A 25,940-nucleotide genomic window follows, 5' to 3' on the forward strand; every position below is an offset into this window, starting at 1 on the left:
CATTCATCTGTCTTCTTTAGAGAAGGTTCTATTCATGTCTCTTGCCCATGGATATGTGGGATTGTTGGCTTTTTTCATGTGGATTAATTTGAGTTCTCTATAGATCCTAGTTAAAGGGTGATTCTTTTGAGTGTAACAACTAGTCACCACCAAGCCACTAGCTAGTGGCAATGATGTTTTTTGCATCTTATTTACTATTAAAAAGAGTTGTCAGACTGACTTCTACAAATATTTGTGGCCATCTGAGAGTTAATGTAAGTTGGATGCAGCAGAGACAGAAGACCTGGATTAAAATTGTTGGTTTGCCCCTTAATAGCTGTGAGATCTTGGGCAAGTCACTTATCCTGTGTGAGTTTATTTTCCCATTTCTAAAATCTGGAAATGTAGTAAAAAACACTAAGGACCTGTAAATGCATATAAAGACACATAAAAACGTAACTTTTTCAACAGTTCTATGTTATATTGTATTTATTATTTAGATAAAATACCTTTTAATTCTTAGTGCTCCTGAAAAGGTCACCATAACACCCATTTCTGATGCAAAAAACTACTGGCCATTCAGTACTTATAAGGAGGCCTTCCCACATTCTTAGAGTCCACTGCCAGAAGCTCTGCTGCATTGCTTGGAGGCAGGGAAGGCAGAATTTGTCCCAGAGGGAGCTCTGGAAGTGTGCAGTGGGTAGCTAGGAGGTACCAGAGAAACCTGTTTTTAGAATGGCTTTGAAAAATAGGCTAAATATAAAATAATAATGGCACAGCTGACATTTGCAATGTGTATTAATATCAATTGCTTCATTTTATTAATTCATTCACAAATATTTATTGAATACCAAGTATGCCCAGTCTGGTGTTACAGAAAAAAGAGAATGGATTAAGTCCTACTACCCTGTTTTGATTTTGTCTTTCAGTATGGCCCACCTGGAATCTATCAACCAGGCCAGATAACAGATCGAACAGTTCTCAATATATATGGTGGCTTCACAGAGAATCGAATGATTGGTTATCTATTGGATAAATACAAGGCAAGGAATCTCATGTTTTATTATTATTTCCAATGTGACTTCTCTGGAATTTGAATAGCAGGGCGAGTTACATATTCTTCTCTTATGAGATTGTGAATGAAATCAATGAATACATAAATACATGCATTGTAGTGCTATTTATCAATAATACAAATGCTTAAATGCATATGTAAATATATGCATTGAATTGCTATTTAGAAGCACTGCAGTGCTAAAATAATGCTTTTTAGAATATCAACACTGGCTGATTGCCTTTTGATTTAATTTAAAAAATTTAGCTATAGGGTGGAGCCTGTGGCTCAAAAGAGTAGGGCACCAGCCCCATATACAGGAGGTGGTGGGTTCAAACCCAGCCTGCAAAAATAAAAATTAAAAAAAATAAAAAATTTAGCTATAAATGATATGATTGATTATTTTTTAATTTTTTTTTCCTCTTGGAAGGGATGTCTAGTTCTTTGGAAGGTCCATTGTGCCAATACCATGTCCCTTTGTTTTTATTAGCTAGGAAAAGTAGAACAAGCCTTTTACAAAGACAGTGACCTGGCCATAGGAACTGCCATCAATGTATGGGGAAGGAGAGTGCTCCTTTGCGACTGTGATGAATTTACCAAGACTTATTATAAAACTAAATATGGAGTTGGTAAGTGATACATATGTCAATTAGAAATTATTTAAAAACTTAGAGTCTTTTTTCCCCAGTTAAGATTTTACTTTGGAGTTTCAAAAGCTAGGCTTGTAATAGCTACCATTTATTGTGCATTTGCTATCTTCCAGGCATTTGTTGTCTTATATATTCCTAACAACAATTCTCTGTGGGTGGGCTCATTATCTCCATTTTAGAGTGAAAAACTGAGGCTTAAAAGGGGCTCATTTGTCTAAGGTCATGCAGTGAGCAAAGGGTGAACCAAAATTTGAACTTGTCTGTTTGATTCCAAGGTCTCCCATTTTTCTTTGTTCTCTGCCTCACTACAATATGGGGTAAATGTTTTGGTTGAGCAATTGAAATGGAAATCTAAGTGTGTTTCTCTTTGTTTAATTCTTGCTTACCATACCGGATATACTTGTTTGAGTTCTCTAGAAAATTCTCGTCTGCCAGTTTGCTTTCCCGGTGAGGCTAAACCAGGTGTCCAGCTTCTCTCTTCTTAGCTGTCAATTCCATTCTGATCAGATTTGTTCTGTTCAGAATGAAAATCAGTGATTTATTAATATTAAGCATCTACTATATAGAGATTATTGCAGAAGACTTTGGAGATAAAGAGTTGTGTAAGAGGTTTCTGGACTGGAAGGGGAACTGAGACCCATAGCATGCGATGCCACATTGTGAGAGTCCTGGAAGCAGGCAGAGGATGTGATGTGAGACCTAAAACACAAACCTGTATTTGTTAAAATTCCACTTAGAGTCTCCCGAAGACCTCCTAGTCACCTCCTCGACTTCCTACCTGAGACTCCAGGTACCTGCTGCTGCTAGGAGTGGATGGGACTTGCTGGCCTCCCTCATTGAAGCTTGTAGCTGGGGTTGGGGGTGCTTAGTCCTATACTTCTCTCCAAACCTTGTTGTATTCATATGAACACACTTCCTTGACAGTGAGATGGAAGCTAGAAGCAACAACAGCTTCTTAAAAGACAAGGTGCTTTGACTTTAGAATGAGATGAGGCCTACTCATAAGACACTGGGTAACATTTCTGGCCTCTTGGGAGTCTTTATATTGTGAGAGAAGACACACAAAGCAAGTAAAGGCATTAGAATAAAAAAAACTTCAGTTTCACTCTTAGATTCATTAAAGGAATTTCTTTCACTGCATCTATATGCCAGATAGTCAAAATGTGTGGGCCCTACAGGAGCCAGATTGGTGGCATCATCTTGTTTTATTATCTAAAACTGATCCCTTTTGGTGGACACAGTGAGCATATTTACTTTGGGGACTGTTAATCAGAGGCAGCAGGAACGTACAGGTGGCAGTTCCTATAGAGAAGCACCCTGTGGCTTCTAGACCACGATGGAGAAGAATTTGACCTTTAATAAATGTAGATGCCTGTTTAGAGATGCCTGTTTCGAATCAGTCAGTTCTTTGGTACAGACTGAAAATTTGAAAAAAAAATCTGTATAAAAAGATGGGTCACTGAAAATTGTAACTTACCTCTGAAGATTACCTTAATGCAAGGATTACCCTGAGATAAAAGGTATGGTGAAGGTTCCAAAGAATAGTATGATTCCTTAAACATAAAGTCCACCTCATGGTTGATGTTTGTCTGTTGGCTTGATTTTCAGATAATGGAAGTTGCATTTTGGAAAATGAATTTCATACTGGAGAGACTTGGTACATTGTCAGTGTCTTAGTGGCTTTTACCAAAGATTTTCCAAGGCAATGTGAATCCCCTGGTGTGTTCTAAATGTAGCTGTCCTAGGTAAATGTATCAGCTACAAATGTCTTATGGTCCATTTTAATTGGGTCCTAGTGCTTAATTTGGTTCTGTTCACTTATGTTCACTCTACAAACTCATTATGTTATATAAAAAGTAGTCTGTACCTTTAAAGCTAATATAACATGAGAACTATGCATTTAAACAGAGAATTATGCAAATGCAAAATTATGATGCATTTCATAGTCACACTGATGTTTTATATTTTCCATAAGATATGTTAAAATTCCCCATGTAATGGACACTATTATTACACAACATTTCTTGAGTTCCAACAGTGCATATAATATAACTAAAAACTAGAAATTATATCTATGGTGGGGTTGGGGAAGAGTTAATCTGTACTTTCTGATAATCTTTACATTTGCTTTTCCTGATTTTTTTTGTAAGGTTGAATTAATACACTTCATGTTATTTAGATAGAGTTATTTCTGGCATTTAAATTGTATTTATAATTTGTCTGGTCCTAAAAATTCATAAGACCACATTTTATGCATTGTGTTTTGATATTTCTAAAGCCAGAACGAACTAGGACAAAGACTCATCAATAACTGCAGTTCTTTCAACAATTGTGGTCACATTTTCTCCCTTGTCAGTAATTACAGTCAATCAAAAACTGGTGTCTCCACTGCACAGCATATAGGAAGGATCTGACAAATGCTAGCAACACAGCTGGGAACTTCTCTAGCAGGAAGCCAGGGAAAGATTTCTAATGCAGCATGCCTCCTTGGTACTTTAGTGCCTTCTCCTACCTAATGATATGCCAACATATTTGGGGGGAGAAAAAAAGGCAGTCAAAGAGAAGGAGTTGGCCACAGTCCCAAGAGCGGTACATGGAACCTTTCTATTTATGTAGAAGCAGAGGGATTGATAAAATTCCAAGAGATATTTGAGCCCCTGTGAAATCAGTTTCTTAAAAAGATGAGGTTCTTTTAAGGATTCTAAGGAGAAGGCGATTCTATAGATTTCTTCCTTGTAACAGTGCAATGTGACCCCTCCATCAGGAAGCTTTGCCATCCTGCTGGCCCCGGGCTTGCCTATCAGGCGGTAGCATGTCACTCCCTCATTATTTTATGTGAATGAACATGAACTGACAGATGGAGGTCTGTAGGTCTTTCTTATAGTCTGAGGGCTGGAAAAGGCTTCAGGGCCTCCAGCAGGTGTTTCTTTCACTAATGGGACAGAGATTTGAATGCAAACTATATTTACTTATAAATTTCTTCCTTGGGTTAGTATTTCTTGGTTCTAGAACTTTCTTATCATTGATTCCTAGTAGCTGGATTGCCAAACTAGTAACTAGACCATTCATTCCCATTACTTTCAGACACTTATTAGGCTGTACTTAGGTTAAGGTTGAACAAATATCTTAAAGCACTTTTAATTTTGTGGAGTCATTTCTGGCCATTTCTGAACTTCTGGTGCTAGAAGCAGCAGGACGTCCAAGATGAGCGTTCAATCATCATTTGAGCAGACTGGCCACCCCAAGTTGCAGTGACAAGCTATGCACCCCATGGCTTTGATAGACCTAACACTTCTGGTTTTTATACCTATCAAGCAAATGTGGTTGAAGATTAGAGGATTCCTAAAGATTTTATAGCTCTATCATTATGTGATTCACTAATTTCAGTTTCAATAAAATCATTTGGCCAAGGTATTGAGTACAAGCAGAAGTGGATTTGCCTTGAAGCTAATGAAACTTAGTCTTTAGGGTTCTTTCCTTTGCAGGGGTCCAAGACCAAGGCCCTGACCTAATTTTGTCTTGGTAGTTTGCTATTCTTTGTTTTGAAGAGCTTTAGTTGAAATTATACAAGCTTCAAGCCTCCTGGATCCATCTCTAGCCTTCCTTCTAGAACAGAAGAGATAAATTTAGAGGTAATTGAGGGGTTTTCCAAGTAGTGCTTCCAGCAGAGATAGTGATTAGAAAAATCACTATGAGGGAGCATTAAGATTCCTTTGTAAGATACATCATCTCTCTGCCAATTTGTTGGAATCTAGTCAATCATGGATAGGAATTTAATATATGTGTTTTTACAAGTCACTTGGAATTAAAGGAAACAGACCATTTGAAATACCTATATGTCTCAATATGTTACAAAAAGCCAGTTTAAGAAGATGTTTCAGAAGATGCTTTGTATAAAAATATATCTTTTTAAATTTATTCAACAAATATTTGTGAACACCTGAAACATACAGGACGCTGGGATGATGGAAAACCAAAGTCAAGAAACTTGTCATCCAAGTGCAAGTCCAAAGCATTGTGGATGTATGCGAATTACCTAGAGAAATGTGATTTAAAGTTGGATCTTGAGCCAGGGTTTCTAAGATGTATATATATGTGGTGTTAACAAAAGTCAGAAGTGATTGAGGGGAGCAATTCTCAGCTTTTATACACTAGATGGCACTGTGGGTGCAGGGGAAGGCTCTAAATGGGTTCTTTTGTTACTTAAATCTATTACCAAAAGTATGTGGTTGAGAAACAACAAGATGTATAAAACCTATAATTTGGGGAGGAGGTGTGGAAGGTATTCTTAATTACTTTGATGTTTAATAAGTGCCATCTTTTGGTTAGACCTCAGATTGGTATGTAGAGTTGTATATGTATGTCCCCTGTTAGAAGAAATTGCTCCTGCCCCAAGTTTCTTATAATCACATAGAACTCTCCTGCCATGGCTATGCTGCTTTCCCTGAAATGAAGGTAACAAACAGTGGTGTGTTTGATACAGTGGTTGGCAATGACACAGTCAACTACAATTCTGGTTAATTCCAAGATTTGAACTTTCCTCTTTATTCCCAACACTTTCCTTTAATCATCATAAAAATAGCAATAGGAAAGGCTCACAAGTCACTTTTGTACCAGCATACTGGCTGCCCTCTTTCCTTGAGCCAGTGAGAAATATTTGATGATGTTCTCTTTGTGAATATGACTGGCATGAACAGTTTCTCCTAGGATGGAACAATATTGGGGAAGGGGTTATGCTTGGGGAAATTTCACACAAAGGCTGCTAGGAAGTCTAAGGAAATGTGAAAGCTAAAAATGTTGTCAAATTGGAGTTAGAAATGACATCCAAAAAAGGAGAAAGAAATCACCCTAATGGTAAGAGTTAGATTGTCTTGGATGAAAAATTGGTATACATTTTCTCTCATGGAGGTATACATTAAAATTTGTACTCTTTCTTTTGTTAGAAGTTTTACAGTAGATAAGAGTATCTTTGCTTATGTGGAACTACTTTCATCACAAAGGGAAAACACGTATGGTATACTCAAGCTTGGAGAAGAAGTAGAAGATGGATTCTGTGGGGTTTTTTTGGTTTTTGTTTTGCTTTAGGAAAGATTGATCTTGACATTTTCTTTGCCATTTGTGCTGGGGGCAGCAGTGACTTGGGTAGATCAGGTCAATATATTGTTTGCTCTGGAGACCACAGTTGCTTCTCAGAGATTCCGTGGCCTTGCCAATGAGTACCTAAAGGTCCTATGTTATTTACTAATATGTCTTCAGCTCTCTTGCCACTTCTGCTTCCTCACAGATAATAAGGAAATAAATAAAATCAACAGCATTTACCACTTAGCACTCCCTTTGAGAGAGCAGGCAGTTAGCTACTCTTAAAAGTTTTGATTTTTTTAGTTCAGTTTGCTTCATTGCATTTGAATATGATTGCCATTTTTTCTTGGGCAATAATAAGAGCAACCTGCAGCAGCCACTGGTGAGAAGGCAATTTTGTTTTTATGTTTGTTTTTTAACTAGATAGTGAAGTGCCATGACTTGGAGTTGAGTTGGCTACAAGGAAGAGAACTCAAAATGTGGGTGCTGTAGGAGGAGATGGCGGATGGGGAAGGGTGAAGGTAATAGTCAGGGGTCAGTTCTGTTTGGAAAAGCATTTTATTAGTGAGTGTTGACTGAGATAGGAAAAGGCTAAATTACAGGTCAAAATATGGACTGGATGGCATAAAGTTTCATGTTTGAATTCCATATTATTGGAAAACTACGGAAGAACAAAAAATATTCAAAAATAGAGATGGGATAACAAAAGATAAATGTTTACTTATTTGACATAGATTCCTTTCTTTCTGTTTGAACCAGTGGCGATATTAAGTGAGTTCTGTGGGTTTTGTAAACATGATTGAATCTTACTCTCACAGGATTTTGCTGTGTTTTGTTTGAAAGAGTTTAAAATAGTCTACAAAGATCTCCATGTTCATCTTGAAAACATAACAAACCTTTCAAAACAGCCATAATCAGGGCAAAAAAAAAATATTGATGTTTTGTTTGCCTTTGTTTTGTTACAGAGAACTTTACCTCAATTCCATGCAAGCCTCCTTCTCCTCCAAAAATAGAAAGGAAATTTCCACCTTATACTGGCTTTGGTTCTGAAGAGGATTCTCTGCGTTCCTGCATAGGCCTGGTACCCACACCGCCTAGGAAGAACTTCAAGAAGTTCATGGAAAAAGACAGGTGCTTGAGGGAACCATGATTTTAGACCAGTATTTCTCAAATGAATTTGGGGTTTGTAACATTGTTCTCATGATAAAACAGATGTCATGCAACTCATCTAACTTCAAGTCCAGGGAGACATTATTATAGTTTTTTAATGAAGTTGGTTAACTTGCAAGTATTAAAAGTTCTTACTTGAATACTTATATTAACATGTTATCTGGAGGCCCTTAAAGTTATATTATCCCCTAGCGATGTCATTTTTCCATATCTACCTATCTATCTGCCTCCTGAAGATGGACCCTAGGAAATGATTTAGAGTAGGAGTCAGTAAGTTTTTTTTTTTTTAGGAGTCAGTAAGTTTTTTATTAAAGGGTCAGATGGTAATTATTTTTGACTTTGTGGGGCATACGGTAACTGTCACAACCACTCAGATCTGTCATTGAAGCTTGAAAGCAGCCATACACAGAACATAAACAAATGTGCGACTATGTTCCAATAAAACTTGTTTTATGTACACTGGAATTTGAATTTCATACAATTTTTACATATCACAACATGTTATTCTTCCTTTAAGTTTTTTCCAATCATTTAAAAATGAAAAAAAAAAAAACCATTCATAGCTCAAAGGCCATACAAGAACAGGTGGCCAGCTGCATTTGGCCGACCTACTATGGTTTGTCAATCTCTGCTCTAGAGAGTTCAATGATTTATAAATGTCTTTCAAAATGTTAGTTGATGATTAATGTTGCTGTTTTCACTTGGGAGGTTGTTTGAGTACAGCAACCATAGATTTCTCACATGGCTGAATAAAAGTTTAAACAATAGTTTTTTAAAAGTATTCCTAATACACTTGAGGAAAACTCGACCCCTGAGTCATGCATATAGAATGCAGTCAGTGCCCATGGCTACTTTTTGCTTCTGCAGGAAGAACAGGCCCCAGAGAAAGAAGTTGGAGGAAGAGTGGTGGACAAATGCTGCAGGTGCTTGAGTAGGATGCAGGCTAAAAATTTCAGCCCTGTGTGAGGGGCATACAGAATGGGTAAAGAGATTCTGGAGAGAAAAATGATAAAAGGAACATGGAGTAAGACTGGGAGGAGGAGAAGGAAAAGATGGCATCTTGAATTTGATCAATTTGAGTGGAGTCGCATGCTGTTGTAGAGCAACTAAAGAGAGAATAATAGTTGTGCTATTTCTATAAAAATGGTGAAAATCTGTTTGTAAGAATTGTATTTGAAAGTCTGCCTTTGCCATGATGTGATGTCCTTCATTGTTCAAGAAATAATCTGCTTTTAAACCCCTTTAGTATTTTATTTTCAAGTTTTAGAATTGATGCTACTCTGCTAAGGGTGTCCTGTACTTGTTAGAAATGCTAATTCTTGTGCCTCCCCCAGAAGCAGTGAGACAGAAACTCTGGGGCTAGGTCCCAGCACTCTGTCTTCTGAAGCCCTTTATGGGCTTCTAAGCTGCATCAGTATTTGAGAACCACTGATTTTTGATCACATAAGAGGGACATTTATACTTCATCCTTCCTTATCGAGAACACTGTTTACTGCGAGGTTGCAGGGTAGGACTTTTGATGGACACTTTTAACTAACTGCTGTTTTTAAGAGCAGCCACCCAAAGGAGGTGGGCAGGAAGAATGTCCCTATTCTAAAAGGAGACGGAATTTTTCTTACAAGTAAACAAGATGAAATATTATCCAGGGTGTTGCTTCTGGAACTCAGGGGAAAACAGTTCTTTGTGGATAGTTGGACTTAGTCTCCCTTTCTGTCTATAGTGTGTAAACTTGCCCACAGAACACTGACTACAGACAGCATTCTAGGTCCTTGTCATGCTGCTGTGGCTAGAGGATGGTGATATAGGCACAAATGTGTCTAATTTCATTCTCTTTGTCCACTGCTTGTTCTGTGCCAGGAATATACTTCCCTCAAGCTCCTCCTACACAGGAACCATGTTTCCATAGTAACTGGCATTCAGCTGGAGACTTACACATGAGTTTGAATAACCTAAGCTTTTAAAGCTGAGAACTTGAAGAAGATGCTCTCACAAGCATACAAAGAACAGTTTCTTAATATAAATTAACTGTGAATTGAGACATGAGATTGTACATAATATATACTAGTTATATATATATTGCTATTAAAAATGAATTGGGTGCTATAGCTATTACATAGTTAATGTTTTTCTACTGTGAGTTATTGAAGGAAGTAGTTTCAAATTAAAGCATATGAGGTTTTTGATGGACATAAAGATTTTCCTGTTTATTTGGGTAAACATTACTGTGATGGCCTGCTGGGAAAATTATCTAGTTTGACGTGTATGAACCAGAGTATCTTTTTTTTTTTTCTGTAGCAGGCTAAATTAGTTACTCCATTCTCTGTGTGCCCACAATATTCTGCTGATTATACCTCTAATAATAATATTACTACTAATAATGAACAATTAGTGGTAGCTGTTTACTAACTACTATGCAGCATTTGATCTCATTTAATTCTCAAAACAACCTTGAAAAGTAGATAATACTATTGCACCTATTCTTAATATTAGGAAACTGAGGTTCAAAGAAGCTATACAACTTGCCTGAGTTCACACAACTGATTCTTAGTTAAACTGAAATTTGAACCCAGGCAAATCTAACTTCTAGATTTTTGTCACTGAACCTGAACTTGTCACAGTGTGTGATAATTACTCATTTGTGTAATTTGTGGACTCCCCCAAGAGCTCCTTAAAGGCAGAGACTGATTTTGTTGCTTCCCTCAGAGTGAGAACAGTGCTGGCAACATATTTGGGGCTCAATATATATTTTGTCCAATAAAAGCAAGAATGGACAAATAAGCGATAGAATAAACATTCACTCATCCAGTTCTTAATGATGGAAAGAAGTGACAGATGACTTCACACGGGGAAGGTTATCATCCCAGCCTTGTTGCTATTCATAACCATGTAGCATCCAGACATTCATGGTTTAATCTTAATCTCTGACTTATTTCAGATGTTGTCCATCTGCTGTCCCCATTAGTCATTTTTTCCTTTTAAAATTTTTTCCCCATCAATAAAAACAAACCTTTATATGTCTTCCAACTGCAAGATTCTATAGCTCCAGCTATTTTGGAGGTTTGAAGTAGGTTTTCTTAGTAAATGAATGTTTCCTAAGTTCCTTCCTAAGCATGGATGTAGGTGCTTGGGATACATCCCTGAACAAAATAGATATGAGGTGCTGCCCTCACAGAACTTACACTCTAGTTGTGGGAGGTAGGTAATGAGCAATAAAGATAATACATAAGGAATTATGTAGCGTATAGCAGGTGTGAGGTGCCATGGAAAAAATAAAGAAGGCGTCAAGTTGCTATGGAAGGAATAAAGGAGAACTAGGAGTTTGGTGCTGAGGAAAACCCTCAGTCACAATTTGAAATAGTGTAGTTTGGGTGGACCTTACTAAGGAGAGGAAATGTGCTCCAGGCAGAAGGAATAGTCAGTGTAAAGGTCCTAAGCGAGAAGCATGCTTGGATGTGTAAGAGCAATCCAGGAGGCCAATGTGGATAGAGTAGATGAGTAAAAGGCAGAGCATATAGAGGTGAGATGAGACAGGGAATGGGGGATCAGATCACATAAGGCCTTGTAGAACATTATAAGGAAGATTTTTCTTTTTCCTTTTTAGAGACAGGGTCTTGCTTTGTAAGCCAGGCTGGAGTATAGTGGTGCAATCATAGTTCTCTGCAACCTCCAACCTCTGGACTCAAGTGATGATTATCCTAGCTCCAGCTAGGACTACGTGTACACACCACCATGTCTGGCTAATTTCTAAATTTTTGTTTTAAGAGAAAGCATCTATGTTGTCTAGGGTGTTCTCAAACTCCTGACCTCAAGTGATCCTCCAGTCTCAGCCCTCTTCCTCCCCAAATTCCGGAATTACAGGCATGAACCACTGCATGTAGCCAGTCTATAAAGATGCTTTTGACTTTGAGTGATAAAGGGCCATTGAGAGATTTGAGCCAGAGAAGTGACTTGAGCTGATTTACATGTTAAAGAATCACTCTGGTGCAGTGTTCAAAGTGGCCTATAGACTGGCACTGGTGGAAGGAAAGACCAGTTAAGAGGCCAGTGCAGTAATGTAAGAGAAAAATTATTGTGATTCAGATCTAGGTGAATGCAGTGGAAATCATGAAATTAAATAGTGGATTCTGGAAATACTTTGAGGGCAGAGGCAGTAAGATTTCCTGACAGATTGTATATGAGATGTGAAAGAAGTGAGGAGCTAAGAATGCTCTGAACATTTTGGCTTGAGCAACTGAACATTTGGCTTGCCATCCACTGAGATGGGTAAGACTGTAGATGTAGTAGGTTTGGGCCAAGAGCAGAAGTTCAGTTTTAGGATAAGTTAAGTTTGATATGTCTATTAGATGTCAAACAGAGATACTGAGTAGGCAGTTGGATATATGTGTGAGGATGGGGTTCAGAAAAGAGAGCTGAGATAGATATATAAATTTGGATGTCATCAGCATGTAGATGGTATTTAAAGCCTTGATGCCAAACCATATGAAAGACTTGAGACTGGATGAGATCACCAAGGAAGTGAACCTGCATAGAGAAGAATATGACCAAGGAGTAAACTCTGGAACACCACAAATTAAGACAGTAAGGGAAAGAGGAGGAACCAGCAAAGAAGACTAAAAAGGAGAAAACAAGGAGGTAGGGGCAAAACCAAGCAAATGTAAGATCTTGAAAGCCAAGTGAAACAAGAATATTGCAGAAGGAGTGATCATTTGTGCCAGTTGCTGATGATTGGTCAAGTTAGGTGTGGACAACAAAGTACAGAATTGGCATTGTGGAAATTACTGTTGACCTCTACAAGAGCTACTTAGATAGAGCAAATCTAATGGAAGTGGGATTTAAGAGAAAATGGGAGAAAAATTCAAGGCACGATTGTAGATAACTCTTGAGTTGTGTGTAGAAAGAAGTTAAGGCATGGCCCTTAAACCTAGGGATTTATAATTTTGGGGGGAGGGAAATGGGAATAAACATATTTTGAAAAAAACAACAGCCAAGAGTACAAATCAATATAGTGCTAAATTGGGTGGAACATTATGTCTTGTACAAGAGGTGTAAGTATATGGTCAGCCAGGAGGGTAGAGTATTATGATTTAAAAGAGTATTTTGAGAGGTTTGATAATTAGCTTATTAGTCAAGGAAATATCTGAAGACACTTGGAGTACTTTTCAAAGTGTGCCCTGGGGACCACCTTATCGGAATCTCCTGGGGTGCTTATTAATAATGCAGGTTTCTGGAGATGCAAGCTAACTACAGAATTTACGTCTCTTGGGGTGGGACTTGTGTATTTAACAAGCTCCCCAGATGACAATATACACAATAAACTTTGTAAACCACTGGTCTAAAAATTGCCTTGAATAGATTATATTCCTGATTTATGAGATATCCAGAACACTAGGATTACATGAAAAAAGACATATTGAATATGTGAAAAACCCACACTTATCATGTATACTTTGAAATAAATGAAAGTTTTAAGAAGTTAAATTTACAGGAGTATTCATTTGCCCTGAGGTTATATCTCACTGAGTTGTTTCAATGCTAATTCAGACATCTGAAAGGATATGGGTCTTTTTTTTTTTTTTTTGAGACAGAGCCTCAAGCTATCCCCCTGGGTACAGTGCCGTGGCATCACAGCTCACAGCAACCTCCAACTCCTGGGCTCAAGCGAGTCTCCTGCCTCAGCCTCCCAAGTAGCTGGGACCACAGGTGCATGCCACAATGCCTGGCTATTTTTTGGTTGCAGCCGTCATTGGTGTTTTGGTGGGCCTGGGCTGGATTCAAACCCACCACCTTAGGTGTATGTGGCTGGCACCATAGCCACTTGAGCCACAGGTGCCAAGCCAAGGTTATGGGTCTTTAATGAGAGAGGGCACTATTGAAACTATCATTACTGGGCAGCGCGGTGCCTGTAACACAAAGGAGTAGGGCACTGGCCCCATATGCCAGAGGTCGTGGGTTCAAACCCAGCCCTGGCCAAAAACTGCAGAACAAACAAACAAACAAAAAACTATCGTATATTATAATCTAATAATATACAAAAGAAAATGACTGCCAAGGGATAGCTGTACCCAGCTACCCAGCACTATATGAGGTCCTTGTGAAGCCTGGGAACTAGGCACAAAGAAAACAGATTTAAGGTGATCTGGCTGTTTTTTCTCAGGCTGTTCTGGGGTAAGTCTTCCAAACTATTGCTCTTCCTCTCATGAAGCCTTAAGCCTGCCCTGCTTCTTGGACAATCCGAGTAAAGGGTGGAAAAGAGTACTTTCTGCCTTTGCCAATTAGAAATACTTTGTTTTTTATCACTGGGAACATAACGAAATACTTAATTCCAGCATAGGAGAAAACCTCTCTTAGAGTTGTGACAGGAAAGTGACGAAGGACATGGCTTATTTTCCTGTGTACCTCCTTGGGGTAATGCTTATGATGATCAAAGATCTCCCCAGTAGTTTACTGTTTGTTATAAAGTCTACCTTTCACTAGCTAATATCAATAGACATACTTCTGCTGACAGGTCATAAATTAAACACATTGTTGACTGGCAATTTTACATAGAACCTATCCTATGTCACTGGCTATTATTCTGGTGACACAATCAAGAAAGCTTTTACAATCTTTTACATTACTCTGTGTTTTAAAAATTGCAATAGCTAATGCGAGTGCAAACACGAGTTAACAATGTTGGGTATGAAAACACAAATTAACTCATGACTGACCAACAACAATGTGTTAATTTCTTAAGTGACCAGGCAATCAACTTTGGGACCTTTGCATTCTAGACTTTGATCTTATATTCAGTCTTCTAGACCTTTCTATGTATGCAGAGAATTTTAAGTGCAAATTCCAACCTATGCAAATCTTGTAACAACTTCCTACAAACATTTACTGAGTAGTCCTAAGATAAAAATTGTTATGTTAGACAATGGGTTTTTTCCTTGTTCTCAGAAATCAGACTTGTAATGGCTGCTTACAATATGGGTGATAAGTGCCATTTTGAAAAGGCAAGTCTATGATATTTATTATATTATTTGAAAGGGTAAAGTTAATTTCTCTCTTGAAGGAAGTTGGGGGATGCCAGGGAGCTGAGTTGGAGGAATGAGTCAGGGAGGGGAGGATATGAGCTGGACAACAGAGAAACAATGGGCATAAACCAGTGGGTCGTGAACCTGGGAGGTAGCTCCAGGCATAGACAAAACACACCTTCTGGATTTCTCGGGTGACAAAGCTAGGTGTTTGCATTTCTTTCTGACTTGATTATTGTGATCATTGACCAATTGTCGACTAACCTCGGCACTAGAGAACAGCTGGTTAATGTGGCTGGTTTGAGCAGTGTGTGTATGATATTTGTTTGGGGTCCATTTTCCCAATGTGTTTATCAGAACATACAAAGGATCAGAGATATTTTTGACCAAGTGCAATGGCTCACTGGAAGGGCGAGGCAAGAGGATCACTTGAGATCAGTAGTTTGAGACCAGCCTGAGCAGAAATGAGACCCTGTTTCTAAAAAAAAAAGAAAGAAAGAAAGAAAAGAAAAGAAAAAGAATCAGAGATATTTTAATATGCTGGGAAATTTTCTCTGCATGTAGATTTAGAACCTTAATAAGAAGATGGTGGGAACTCTTCTTAGAGTTTATGCTACTACATTAAAATTATAGCATACCTTTTGTAGCCTTTTTAAAAAAACATATATAATGTATGGAAGGTTGCATGTATAATTCCATAACTCTCATTTTTCTTCCATTTAGCTATGGCAGCACAAGCAATGTACTCCGGTTTTTTGCAAAACTCATCACTCACAAATGTGCTGATACGGACAGGCTGTTTGTTATTTCATATTTTCTCAGTGATGACACGATGTCAGTGTTTGAACCTATAGAGAAGAATTCAGGTAAGAAATACTCCTCTTGGCTCGACCACTGTGGCTCAACCGGCTAAGGCGCCAGCCACATACACCTGAGCTGGTGGGTTTGAATCCAGCCTGGAACTGCCAAACAACAATGACGGTTGCAACCAAAAAATAGCCGGGCGTTGTGGCAGGTGCCTGCGGTCCCAGCTACTTGGGAGGCGGAGGCAGGAGACTCGCTTGAGCCCAGGAGTTGGAGGTTGCTGTGAGCTGTGATGCCACAGCACTCTACCCAGGATGACAGCTTGAGGCTTTGTCTCAAAAAAAAAAAAAAAAAGAAGTACTCCTCTCATAGTAATTTTCCTCAGAATTTCCTCAGAATTTTTCTCTTCACTTCAGAAATTTAGGAATATGATCTGATTTAGTAGCCTAGATAATCTATGGTAGTGGCTTTTTATTTTTTATTTATTTATTTTTTGAGACAGAGTCTCACTATGTCACTCTCGGTAGAATGCCGTGGTATGACAGCTCACAGCAACCTCAGACTCTTGGGCTTAAGCAATTCTCTTGCCTCAGCCTCCCAAGTAGCTGGGACTACAGGCGCCCACCACAATGCTTGGCTATTTTTTGTTATTGTTGTTACAGTTGTCGTTGTTTAGCAGGCCTGGGCTTGAACCCACCAACCTTGGTGTATGTGGCCGGTGCCTTACCCACTGAGCTACGGGTGCCACCTGGTAGTGGCTTTAAAAAAAAAAAAACAGTAGAGTTCTTTTTACAAAGATCTCTTAAGTGGGAACCTAAATTTATAAGATGATAAAAGAGGAGCAGTTTTGGTTGGCTCAGGGCTGGGGGGTACCTGGGCTACCTCCTTTTTGCTATAATTCTCTTTTCCTCTGTGGCCTCTGAGGTACCTCTAGGGAATTTAAGGGCCTCAAAATTGTGGATGAGTATCACCAGTCCCACCAGCAGCCAGTAAACCAAGAGGAAGTCTGTACTCTTGATAGTCTTGCTTACAGATACCTTGCTTGACTATAAGACATTTATTTCAGATGTACAAATTCTGTGTTCAGGGTCCATCTTTCTCTGGCCCTTCTGCCTGTTGAGGCTGTTGCCAAGGATCAGGCCCATGGAATTCCTCTCTGCAATATGCTGATACTACAGCCATTGCTGAATAGAGCCATTGACCTATCAAAGCATGGACCTATAGGACTCTGTTCTTGGTTTCAACATATTCAATACTTTTATCTATGCTGAAGACACACATTTGGGAAAATAATCAGTGATGTGCCAGTTAATCAGTTCTTTGAAAAGATTTTAAAAGCCCTGGATTTGTACTATTTTCCTATTTCTGTGGTGTGAATACCCCAACCGTGGCCAATATCAAGCAGCCAACAGATTAAAAAAAAAAAAAAACTATCTTGAAAAATCTCTGAATATTTAACAGTCAGCTCTTATGAACTGGTATGGGCCAGTTGGCACGCCAATGAGTAATGAATAATTTGTATAACTAAGTCAGGCTTCATGGTGGTTTGAATAATAGATCAAATCTTAAAGTAGGAAATCAAATAGGGATGAATATAAGTTATGCTCTTACAGGTCAGAAAATAAACTCTATACATATAGAATGGGAAGGTGTTACCAGCTTACTGGAAATAGACCAGGTATGGTGGCTCATGCCTATAATCCTAGCACTCTGGAGGCCCAGCCAGGTGGATTGTTTGAGCTCATGAAAACCAGCCTGAGTAAGAGTGAGACTCCATCTCTACTAAAAATAGAAAAATTAACCAGGCATTGTGGCAGGCACCTGTAGTCCCAGCTACTTGAGAGGCTGAGTAAGTTGATCACTTGAGCCCAAGAGTTTAAGGTTACTGTGAGCTGTGATGCTACAGCACTCAATCCAGGGCAACAGAGGTGAGACCTGTCTCAAAATAATAATAATAATACTAGCAGCTGTGATTGAGAACTTAATGTTAGACTTACAAGAACTTTATGAGGTCACATTTGTGTTAGTCCAAGTCCCCCAAGAAGCAAATGCTGAGACAAGATTAAATGTGCTAGAGATTTATTAGGGGAAATTCTGCTGAGGGGAAATGTGGAAGAAGCCATAGGAGGCCAGGAGAGCCATAGGCTGCAGGTCTGAGTCCTGTGAAGACAGAGGGAAAGAAGGAAGGGGGAGTCTTAGCAGTAAAATTTGTAGAAAGTTTCGGAATGCCTGACAGGGAGTCTTTGAGGCAAATTTTGCTAGTTGGAGGAGCCCTTGTCTTACAGGAGTGGGCCTGCCTTAGTATCCCTGCCTTGCTTAATCATCTTTTGGCAGTAGCCTGTGAGAAGTGTGACCTCAGCACACACGCAAGGATAGATTTCAGAACACAGCAGCTGGGGCCTTCTAACAGTCATGTTCCACCCCTTAGATGATCTAAGAGGCACATTTTCTTGGCCCCTACACATTTCATTCTCATTTTACCAATGAGAATTTACAGAGTTTCAGAGAGATTAAATCATTCCTAAAGATGATCCTTAACAAGCCAGTGTGGGAACCAGGATGGAATGTAGTTCTATTTAGCTTCAAACCTGTGTCTTTCCACCACCTATGGTTTCTGCATGTGGTAGGAGGAGTGGGATGAAGTTGACCACAAAGCTCATTTGATCTCAGACTGTTTTCATAGGTCTGTAGATTTTAGTTTAGGATCAGAAGGTACTGGAGTCCCCTTTTCAACTCTGCTCACTGCTTTCTGAGAGGTCACAAAAGAAATAATGCCCAGAAGAGAACAGATGAAATGGTGAGAATTCTGGAAAGTAAGAAATATGAGGCATTACTAAAAGAAGCCAAGATAGTCTACCTGTAGGGGAAAAAACATTAAGGGGACTCCCATAGTTATCTTCAAACACTTAAGTAACCTCTTTTACAGTAAGACATCATTCATATGGGACAAAAAGGTGGAAATAAGCACAGTGAAGAATTTTCTAACTGGTACTGTTCAAAATCTGCTCTAAAGATATGTGTCTTACTCATACCCCACACTCCCAGTACGCTGCTGGGCATATATAGCAGGTCCTTGCCAACTGTTTATTGGACTGGGAAGGGAGTCAAGAGAGGAAAGAAAAGACTACACTATTGTTTTCTTGAACACATTGACCTAGGAAGCCTTATTTCTTCACCCACTGCCTCATTTTTCCCTTAAGTCTGAGAATAGTAAGCGATTTGAGTTCACAGGTAAGTTGTACAGTCTGTATTTGAAGATGAAGTAACTCTGAAGGCAAGTTAGATGGTTCTTTTAAGAGTACACGTACTTGATGAAGTTTTCCCTTTTTCTATAGGGTATACTGGTGGGAGATTCTTGCAAAGAAGCCGTGTTAAGAAGCCTGGACAAGAAGTCTTTAAAAGTGAACTATCAGAATATATCAAGGCCGAGGAGCTGTATGTTGGAGCCACAGTGAATATGAATGGCTACCTATTTCTTTTACTCAATGCTGATGAGTACACCTTAAACTACATGGAGAAGAATTTACATAAGGTGAATTTATTTTGTATAATTCTTCATTTGCCTCTCTGCCCTTTGCAATCTGTGTTTTTCTTTTTCTAGGGCCTTTTCTTCTTCCTCTTGCCACTGGTTTTATATTGTGCATTCACACATGTGGGCATGAATAATGGATACGTGCGACTTGGCCACAGGTCCTATCACGGAGGCCAGGTCCTTGTCTGCTGTGCTCACACGCTGGGTTCTCTGCTGCTCAGCATCACGGATTCCAGGCACAGGCAGGAGGCAGGGCCGGGGTTGAATCAAGTTTCCTGGGTTTTCTGCTGATGCTAACAATGTTTTCAGAAAGAAATTCAACAACTATAGGAAAGGAAGAAAATCTGGTGCCACACACTGTGCCGTTCCAGTTAATTGGCAGAGGCCAACAGAGAAGGCCAAGACCTGAACAATCAGAAACCCCAAGGGAACCCAATAGTTGCTGGGGTTGCAACTTCCTATAACAGTATCCACCCACGGCCTAAATGAGAATTTAAGGAGAAATTGACAACAGTGAGCTCAAAGAGTTTTTTTTTTTTTTAATATTTGAAATAAGATGGCAGATAGGTCTTGCTACTAAAAGTGGTATTGTGGCAATATTATTCAGTAAAAATAACAAGTTGATAAAATATTGATTTTAACTGTGGACTGATTCAGTGTACAAACATGTATATTTGGTAATCATTGCTTAATATTAAAAATCCATTTGGAAAATTTTTTTTAAATGTCCATCCATAAGTAATATTTATGTACTATTTATATACCTGAAGTACCTACCCGTTTTTATATCATTTCTACAGTATATAAAATGCCCAGGGTTAAGTTGCTAAGATCAGTCTCTCTGAGTATATCATACCTTTCATATCAGTTTGGGTCCTCTGAGAAGCAGATGACAAGATAGAATTAGATGTGCAAGAGATGTATTGGAGGAAACACCTCTGAAGGATAAAGAAGAAAAGGGGAAGGGACATGGAGGAGGCAAGAGAGCCTTCAGACTCTGAGGCAGGTCTGTCCCATGTAAAGGGAGAGAGGAAGGAGGTTGGGGTGTAAGGAGAACCTCGGCTGGTGGTGCAGTTCTGAGAATGCTGATCAGAGAGGTTCCATGTTTGGCAGGAGTGGCCCAGCTCTAGTCCCCCCACTGCGCTCTGTCATCAGGCGGGAATAGCCTGGGGAGAGGGTGGCCTCAGCAAGGACACCAGAACTCTGTGTGGCCGGGGAGGTGTGGCAGCTGGAGGCTATAAGCAACCAATAACTCTTCCCTACAGGGTCTCTCTTGACAGGAGGCCTGAGCATCCAAAGCTCCCTTGGCTACCACACCATCTCTGTGATTGTAGTGTTAGCCATGCAGTTTATCATAAAGCCATGAACCAGTAGCTATGGGTATTCAAAAATGCTGAATTCAGGAAACAGAAGACCAGCAGACCTGGCTTGGAAACCTGACTCCACACTTAACAGCTGAGGGACCATAGACATGTATCTTCCCTGATCTTCAGTTTCTTCTTCTTTGAAGTGAAAGTAACAGCAGTGCCTATCTCATGGAGCTGCTGTGAAGATCAGATGTGATGATGCACGTGAAATGCTTAGCTCATTGTAGCTACTGTAAATTAGCGTTCTATTCCCAAACAGAGGGTGAATCTATACCTTAATATAAAATATATGCAGCAGGAATATAAAATATAAAGGGCTTTTCTCCTTTCAGAAGAATAAAAGCAGGATGGGACATTATCTGGTATCTTATCCCAAGAGAAAACTGCATAATTTTAAAACTACCCCTAAAGAGGACATTCTAGGCAGAGAAAAATTAATATACTCTTTAATATCAGTCTGAAGAGTCTTTTCAAAAGAGCTAATAGAGCCTATCATGCAAATAGATGAAAGGAAACGCAGAAAGGGGGAAGGAAGTGGGGACCTGCACTGGGTGCCAAACCACCTGGATCATTTTCTGGTCGAAGAGAGGGAGCTTTATGCTAAATTACCATTGATGTTTTCATTTTAAAATTTTGTCTTTTAATTTTTGATCTCTTAGCTGTAATTATTTACAACCCATGCTCTACTAGATGGAATAAGACATATCCTATTAAATCAAAAAACTAATCACAGGGTAGAAGCCAGGAACAGTGAGCTGCCTAGAGAATGAATGTACAGGGCTTATAGTGCCTGTGTGGATCTTTGACACCAGCCCTGCTCTGATCATTGCATCATCTAACAGCCAGCAGTTCTAGAGGGAGCCATTCTAAAGATGTAGAGAAAACGGAGGTCCACTTATCTAAAATACCCATTCTGTCCATTAGGGTCTCCCAACATAAGGGGCCAGTGTCTTAGAGTTATAGGGAGAAGGCTGAGCTGATTTTTTGACATCTGTGGCCAACTGTTCCTTAAGCACATTTCTGTCCTCTCGGATCTGGAACCTGTGTTACCAACTGTCCTGAATCCTTAAGTTGGTCTCTTTGAAAAGACTTATTTGCTAAGTTCAGGTTCATAGTATGAAGTCTTTTTATTGGCCATCAGAAAGATTTGGCTCACAAAGTCTAAAGCAAATTTAAATATGTCTTTCCTCTCATCTCACCCTTATAGTTTCCTTATAGCGACTTTAACCTTGCCCTACAAAAGGTGAAGGACGAAAAATTAAAAGCCAGAGAAATCAAGCAGATATTTACGGCTCTTGACTGTAAGCACACAAAGAAGGTGGATTATAATACATTCAGGTAAGCCATATTCTGCTGGTCATAATCTGTTTTCTTCTCAAGATTATCCAAGGAACAGAAGGAACAATTTCTTTCTTAGTGCTTCCTAATTAGTTGTGTACTTTTTTTTTATTAGGAGTTGTCATTTCTTTGCACTTTTATTAACTTTATGGTCAAGTTTTGGCCATTAATATTATAGCAAATTTTGTGCATTTGCATATAAAAAGCTTACAGGTGGAAACCGAGAGACGAAAGTATAAAAAGTCAGTCGGTTGATCACTTTGTCTTGTGAACCATGGTGTTGAAGGATCAGGGGAACAACAGGAATGGTGCATCTGAGCAAGAAAGGCGTTAAAAAATGCCATTTAGGGCACCACTCCACAATCTGGGGGACAAATGAAGGGAATCTCCCTAGGAATGTGATGAAGTTGGAAAAGATAGTGAAAACTTTACTGCTGATCAGAGCAAAGGCGATATGTGTACATCTGTGTATGTTCACACACCTATGTGTGTTCTCAAGGACATAATATAGGAATCCTGGGAAAAATTTATGATGGCAGTTAGAAATATTAAATCATGAGCAATAAAGGTTTTCTCTAAGGTAAACCTGAATTCTGGGACTATCCAGTGGCTGACCTAGGGAAATTTCCAAACAGTGGAAACACAGGGAAATTCAAATTCACAGTCCAGTACAACTGTGAGACTTCTTAGCCTCAAAACAAAGTGAATGGAGTGTTCAGGAGAATGTCAATTAAATCATGGATGGAGGACAAAGGGGACTTTCTCTTTCGGCTGAGAATTTTGGCTCCTGAAAACAATAGTGGCTGAAAGCTATATAGTAAACTCAGCTGATGCAGTCAAGATGTGGGCTGAGAAATGAGGAAGTGAGCCCAAGAGAGGATAGCAAGGAGGTCTTTCCAACTTTGTGTCTGCAGTTGCCTATTTCATCACTACCTGATCGCCTGGAGCCCACCATTAGGCCCAAAGTGTCCCAAGAGCTCATTTGTTATTTTAACAAAGCTCTTTTGTGTCTCCAAAATGTCCTTTTGAGAAAAGCAGAGGACATATTTTTATATATGTTTATAATTCCCAACCTTCTGGGATCAGTAAGAATTTATAGTTCTTTATTATTGTTCATAGTCACATACACATGTTTATGATGTTTTGGAAAATAAATGGAGACAGAGTAAAGAGCAAAGACAATTACTCAGGCATCTGGCTAATGGAAAGCAGTGGAGGAGAAACCAAGAAATTTCCATCAGAAATAAGGGAGTGGTTTCATTTTATTATTTTGTGTCCTTCTACAAAAGCATCCATTCTCCCAATACTCTTGGAAAGTCAATTGGAAACACTTTAGTGAGTTTATGGGGCTTTTTGGGAAGCACTTAGACCAAGCAGTAGATCCAAGGTTTAAAGATCCTGCTTTAACATTGGTAAAGCAGGACAACATGGGGAGGGGCGGGGGCAGGGTAGGGGACAGAGCAGAGCAGCGCCTGACAACAATGCAAACTTTGATAAAGCAGTTCTTGATAATCACTTCTCAACACTTATTTGTTATTATTACAGTTTAACATTATAAAATTAACAAAAATAATATAAAACTCATATTTTGGTGAAATAGCCACATGGCAGCCGAAAACCCTATATTCCCTTCCTGTTCTCCTGCCCGTTTGTGCGTTCTTTCCAAAAATTGGGACTTTTTTAAAACGCCCCAGGATGCGGGACAAATTGTTTAAAAGTGGGACGTCTGGTCACCCTATCCAAGGAGGAAAAGTTGCTATGCAGATGGAGGCCTGACCCTAAACTTGTGAGGGATAAAAGGCCGCCCTACTGTGTGGGTGGAGGACTGGCCTCAAGGCACTGCATGCTCAGAAAGAAGGAGCTCCCCGTCCCAGAATTTCCTTAAGATGAAAATCAGATGAGGTTATATCCCGCCTAAACAATCCTTCAGTGGCTCACTGTTGTCTTCACAGTAAGATCCAAACATTTGACTGCAGCCAGCAGGCCTTGAGTGATGTGACTCTGTATATCTAGTGTCATCACTTCTTTGCCTCTAGCCCTGTTTTTTGGCCTCCATGACTGTCTTTAGGTTTCTCAAACACTTCAAGTTCTTTTCAGCCTTTGCACACACGGTCTCCTCTGTCTGGCGTTCCCTCAGCACCATCCTTTTGTGGCAAATTCTCAGACTCATTTCCAAGGTCAACTTCCCAGAGGAACTTTCTTTCCCTGATTATCTTATCTAAAGCAGATCACTCACTGTTATTCTTAGCCCTTTGTTTATATTTTTCATAGCTCTTAGCACTTGAAGTTGTCTTATTTAGAGATCTGTTTACTTGGTGGGAGGGTATGCATGTGTGTATGCTTGTGTGTCTTCCATTAGAATGTGAGCTTTCTGGGAGCAGGGACCTTGATGGTCCTATTCATGGCAGTATCCCTGGCACCAAGTTCTGGGCTTAATAAATGTCTGTAGTCACTGAGTGAAATCATGAACCACTAGCATTATTCTTAGAGGTCTTAGTTGGAGGTGGTGGTCTAGACTTCAAAGAAGAGTGTAGACCATGAGTGCTGCTGTCCAGGTCACCATGAGATGCTCTGTGTTGAGTGCTGAGCCCTCTGTGTTTGGCCCACAAGTGCAGGTCTCTGCACCTTGCCTTCAGCCTTCTTTTTTGCTACTCACACCCCTTCCTGGGCAAAGACAAAGGAACTAAGTCACTATCACACCACATCCTAATTTAATTCTTTGTTCATTGCTTTTACTAGCTGATATTTTTCTTTCTTTATTTAAGTGTGAATGTATGCGTGTGTATTCTGGCTCCCCTCACCAGAATATAACCTTTTTGAGGGAAGGGACTTTCTTTTTCTTTTTGTCTGCTTTCTGTTATCACTTACCACAGTGTCTAGAGAACAGTAGAGTTTTCATAAATGTTAGTTAAGTGGATACATTTTATTCAGCCCTTACTGCTTTAACTTTGACCTATAAGCTGATGTCTCTGTATTAGTTTCCCAAGCTCAGACCTTTCTTGTGACCTCTACACACCAGGAAATCTGAACACTTCTAGGACATGTCCCCCTTGGATGTCTCTTAGGCATTTCCAAATAACTTTTCCTAAATTGACCTGATTTTCATCTTTCATAAAGTTGCAGCTGGGGACTGTATTCTGGTAAAGGTCACCATATGCCTAGGTCAGGGGTCTGCCTTGTCTTTCATTTCCCGCATATCATGATCATTTCTCCCACCCACCTTTTGTACTTCTACTTTTTTTTTTTTTTTTGAGGTGGCTGGAATGCAGTGGCATCATCATAGCTAACTTCAGCCTCCAATTCCAAGGCTGATGTGATCTTCCCACCTCATCCTCCTGAGTAGCTGGGACTGCAGGCGTGTGCCTCCATACCTGGCTTGCGTTTTCTATTTTTTTGTAGAGTTAGGGTATCAGTCTTTCTCAGGTTGGTCTCGAATTCCTCACCTCAAGCAATCCTCCCTCTTTAGCCTCCCAAAGTGCTAGGATTACAGGCTTGAATCACTGTGCCCAGCTGGAATTCTGCTTCTTACTGCCTCTGGAAACCTCCCCTTTACTTCATCCTCTGCTTCCTCATTGCAGCTTAGCTTTTTATTACTGTTCACTCAGTCCCTGTGGAGAGCTTTGTAACTTTATCTCCTTTCCTTAACTCTTATCCTCCAAAGTTTTGGCAGAGTGATCTTTCTAAAATATGATTGGATCATTCCTCTGCTCTAAATCCTGCCTATACCTTCTTATTTCCATCTCCCTAGAAGAATACTTTTGTAGAAGCTACCATTTATTGAGCACTTAACTATGGGCCAAGCACTGTGCTGAATGCTTTACACCTGCTGGTACGTAGCTTTCTGTTGAGTTGTTAATTATTTACTTCCCTGCCTCCACATGGGCTCCTGCCAAGTGCAATAGATGTTTGTTGAATAATTTAATGAATGGTCCTATTTCTTAAGGAACATTCAGT

The 25,940-nt window shown here is 39.5% G+C and overlaps 1 protein-coding gene across 1 annotated transcript in view; it reads left to right on the top strand.

Moving 5' to 3' along the window:
• The window catches only part of EFHC2 (EF-hand domain containing 2), a 153,749-nt gene that overhangs the window by 64,928 nt on the left and 62,881 nt on the right, over positions 1-25,940 (top strand). Inside the window, exons 7-12 of the mRNA XM_012801456.1 lie at positions 909-1,022; positions 1,524-1,662; positions 7,728-7,893; positions 15,669-15,811; positions 19,085-19,281; positions 21,856-21,986. Coding sequence (XP_012656910.1) covers positions 909-1,022; positions 1,524-1,662; positions 7,728-7,893; positions 15,669-15,811; positions 19,085-19,281; positions 21,856-21,986 — 890 coding nt within the window. The remainder of the gene's footprint in view (positions 1-908; positions 1,023-1,523; positions 1,663-7,727; positions 7,894-15,668; positions 15,812-19,084; positions 19,282-21,855; positions 21,987-25,940) is intronic.

Source organism: Otolemur garnettii, unplaced genomic scaffold (genome assembly GCF_000181295.1).
Source record: "Otolemur garnettii isolate 467f Iridium unplaced genomic scaffold, OtoGar3 scaffold00009, whole genome shotgun sequence".
In the NCBI taxonomy this organism is placed as follows: domain Eukaryota; kingdom Metazoa; phylum Chordata; class Mammalia; order Primates; family Galagidae; genus Otolemur; species Otolemur garnettii.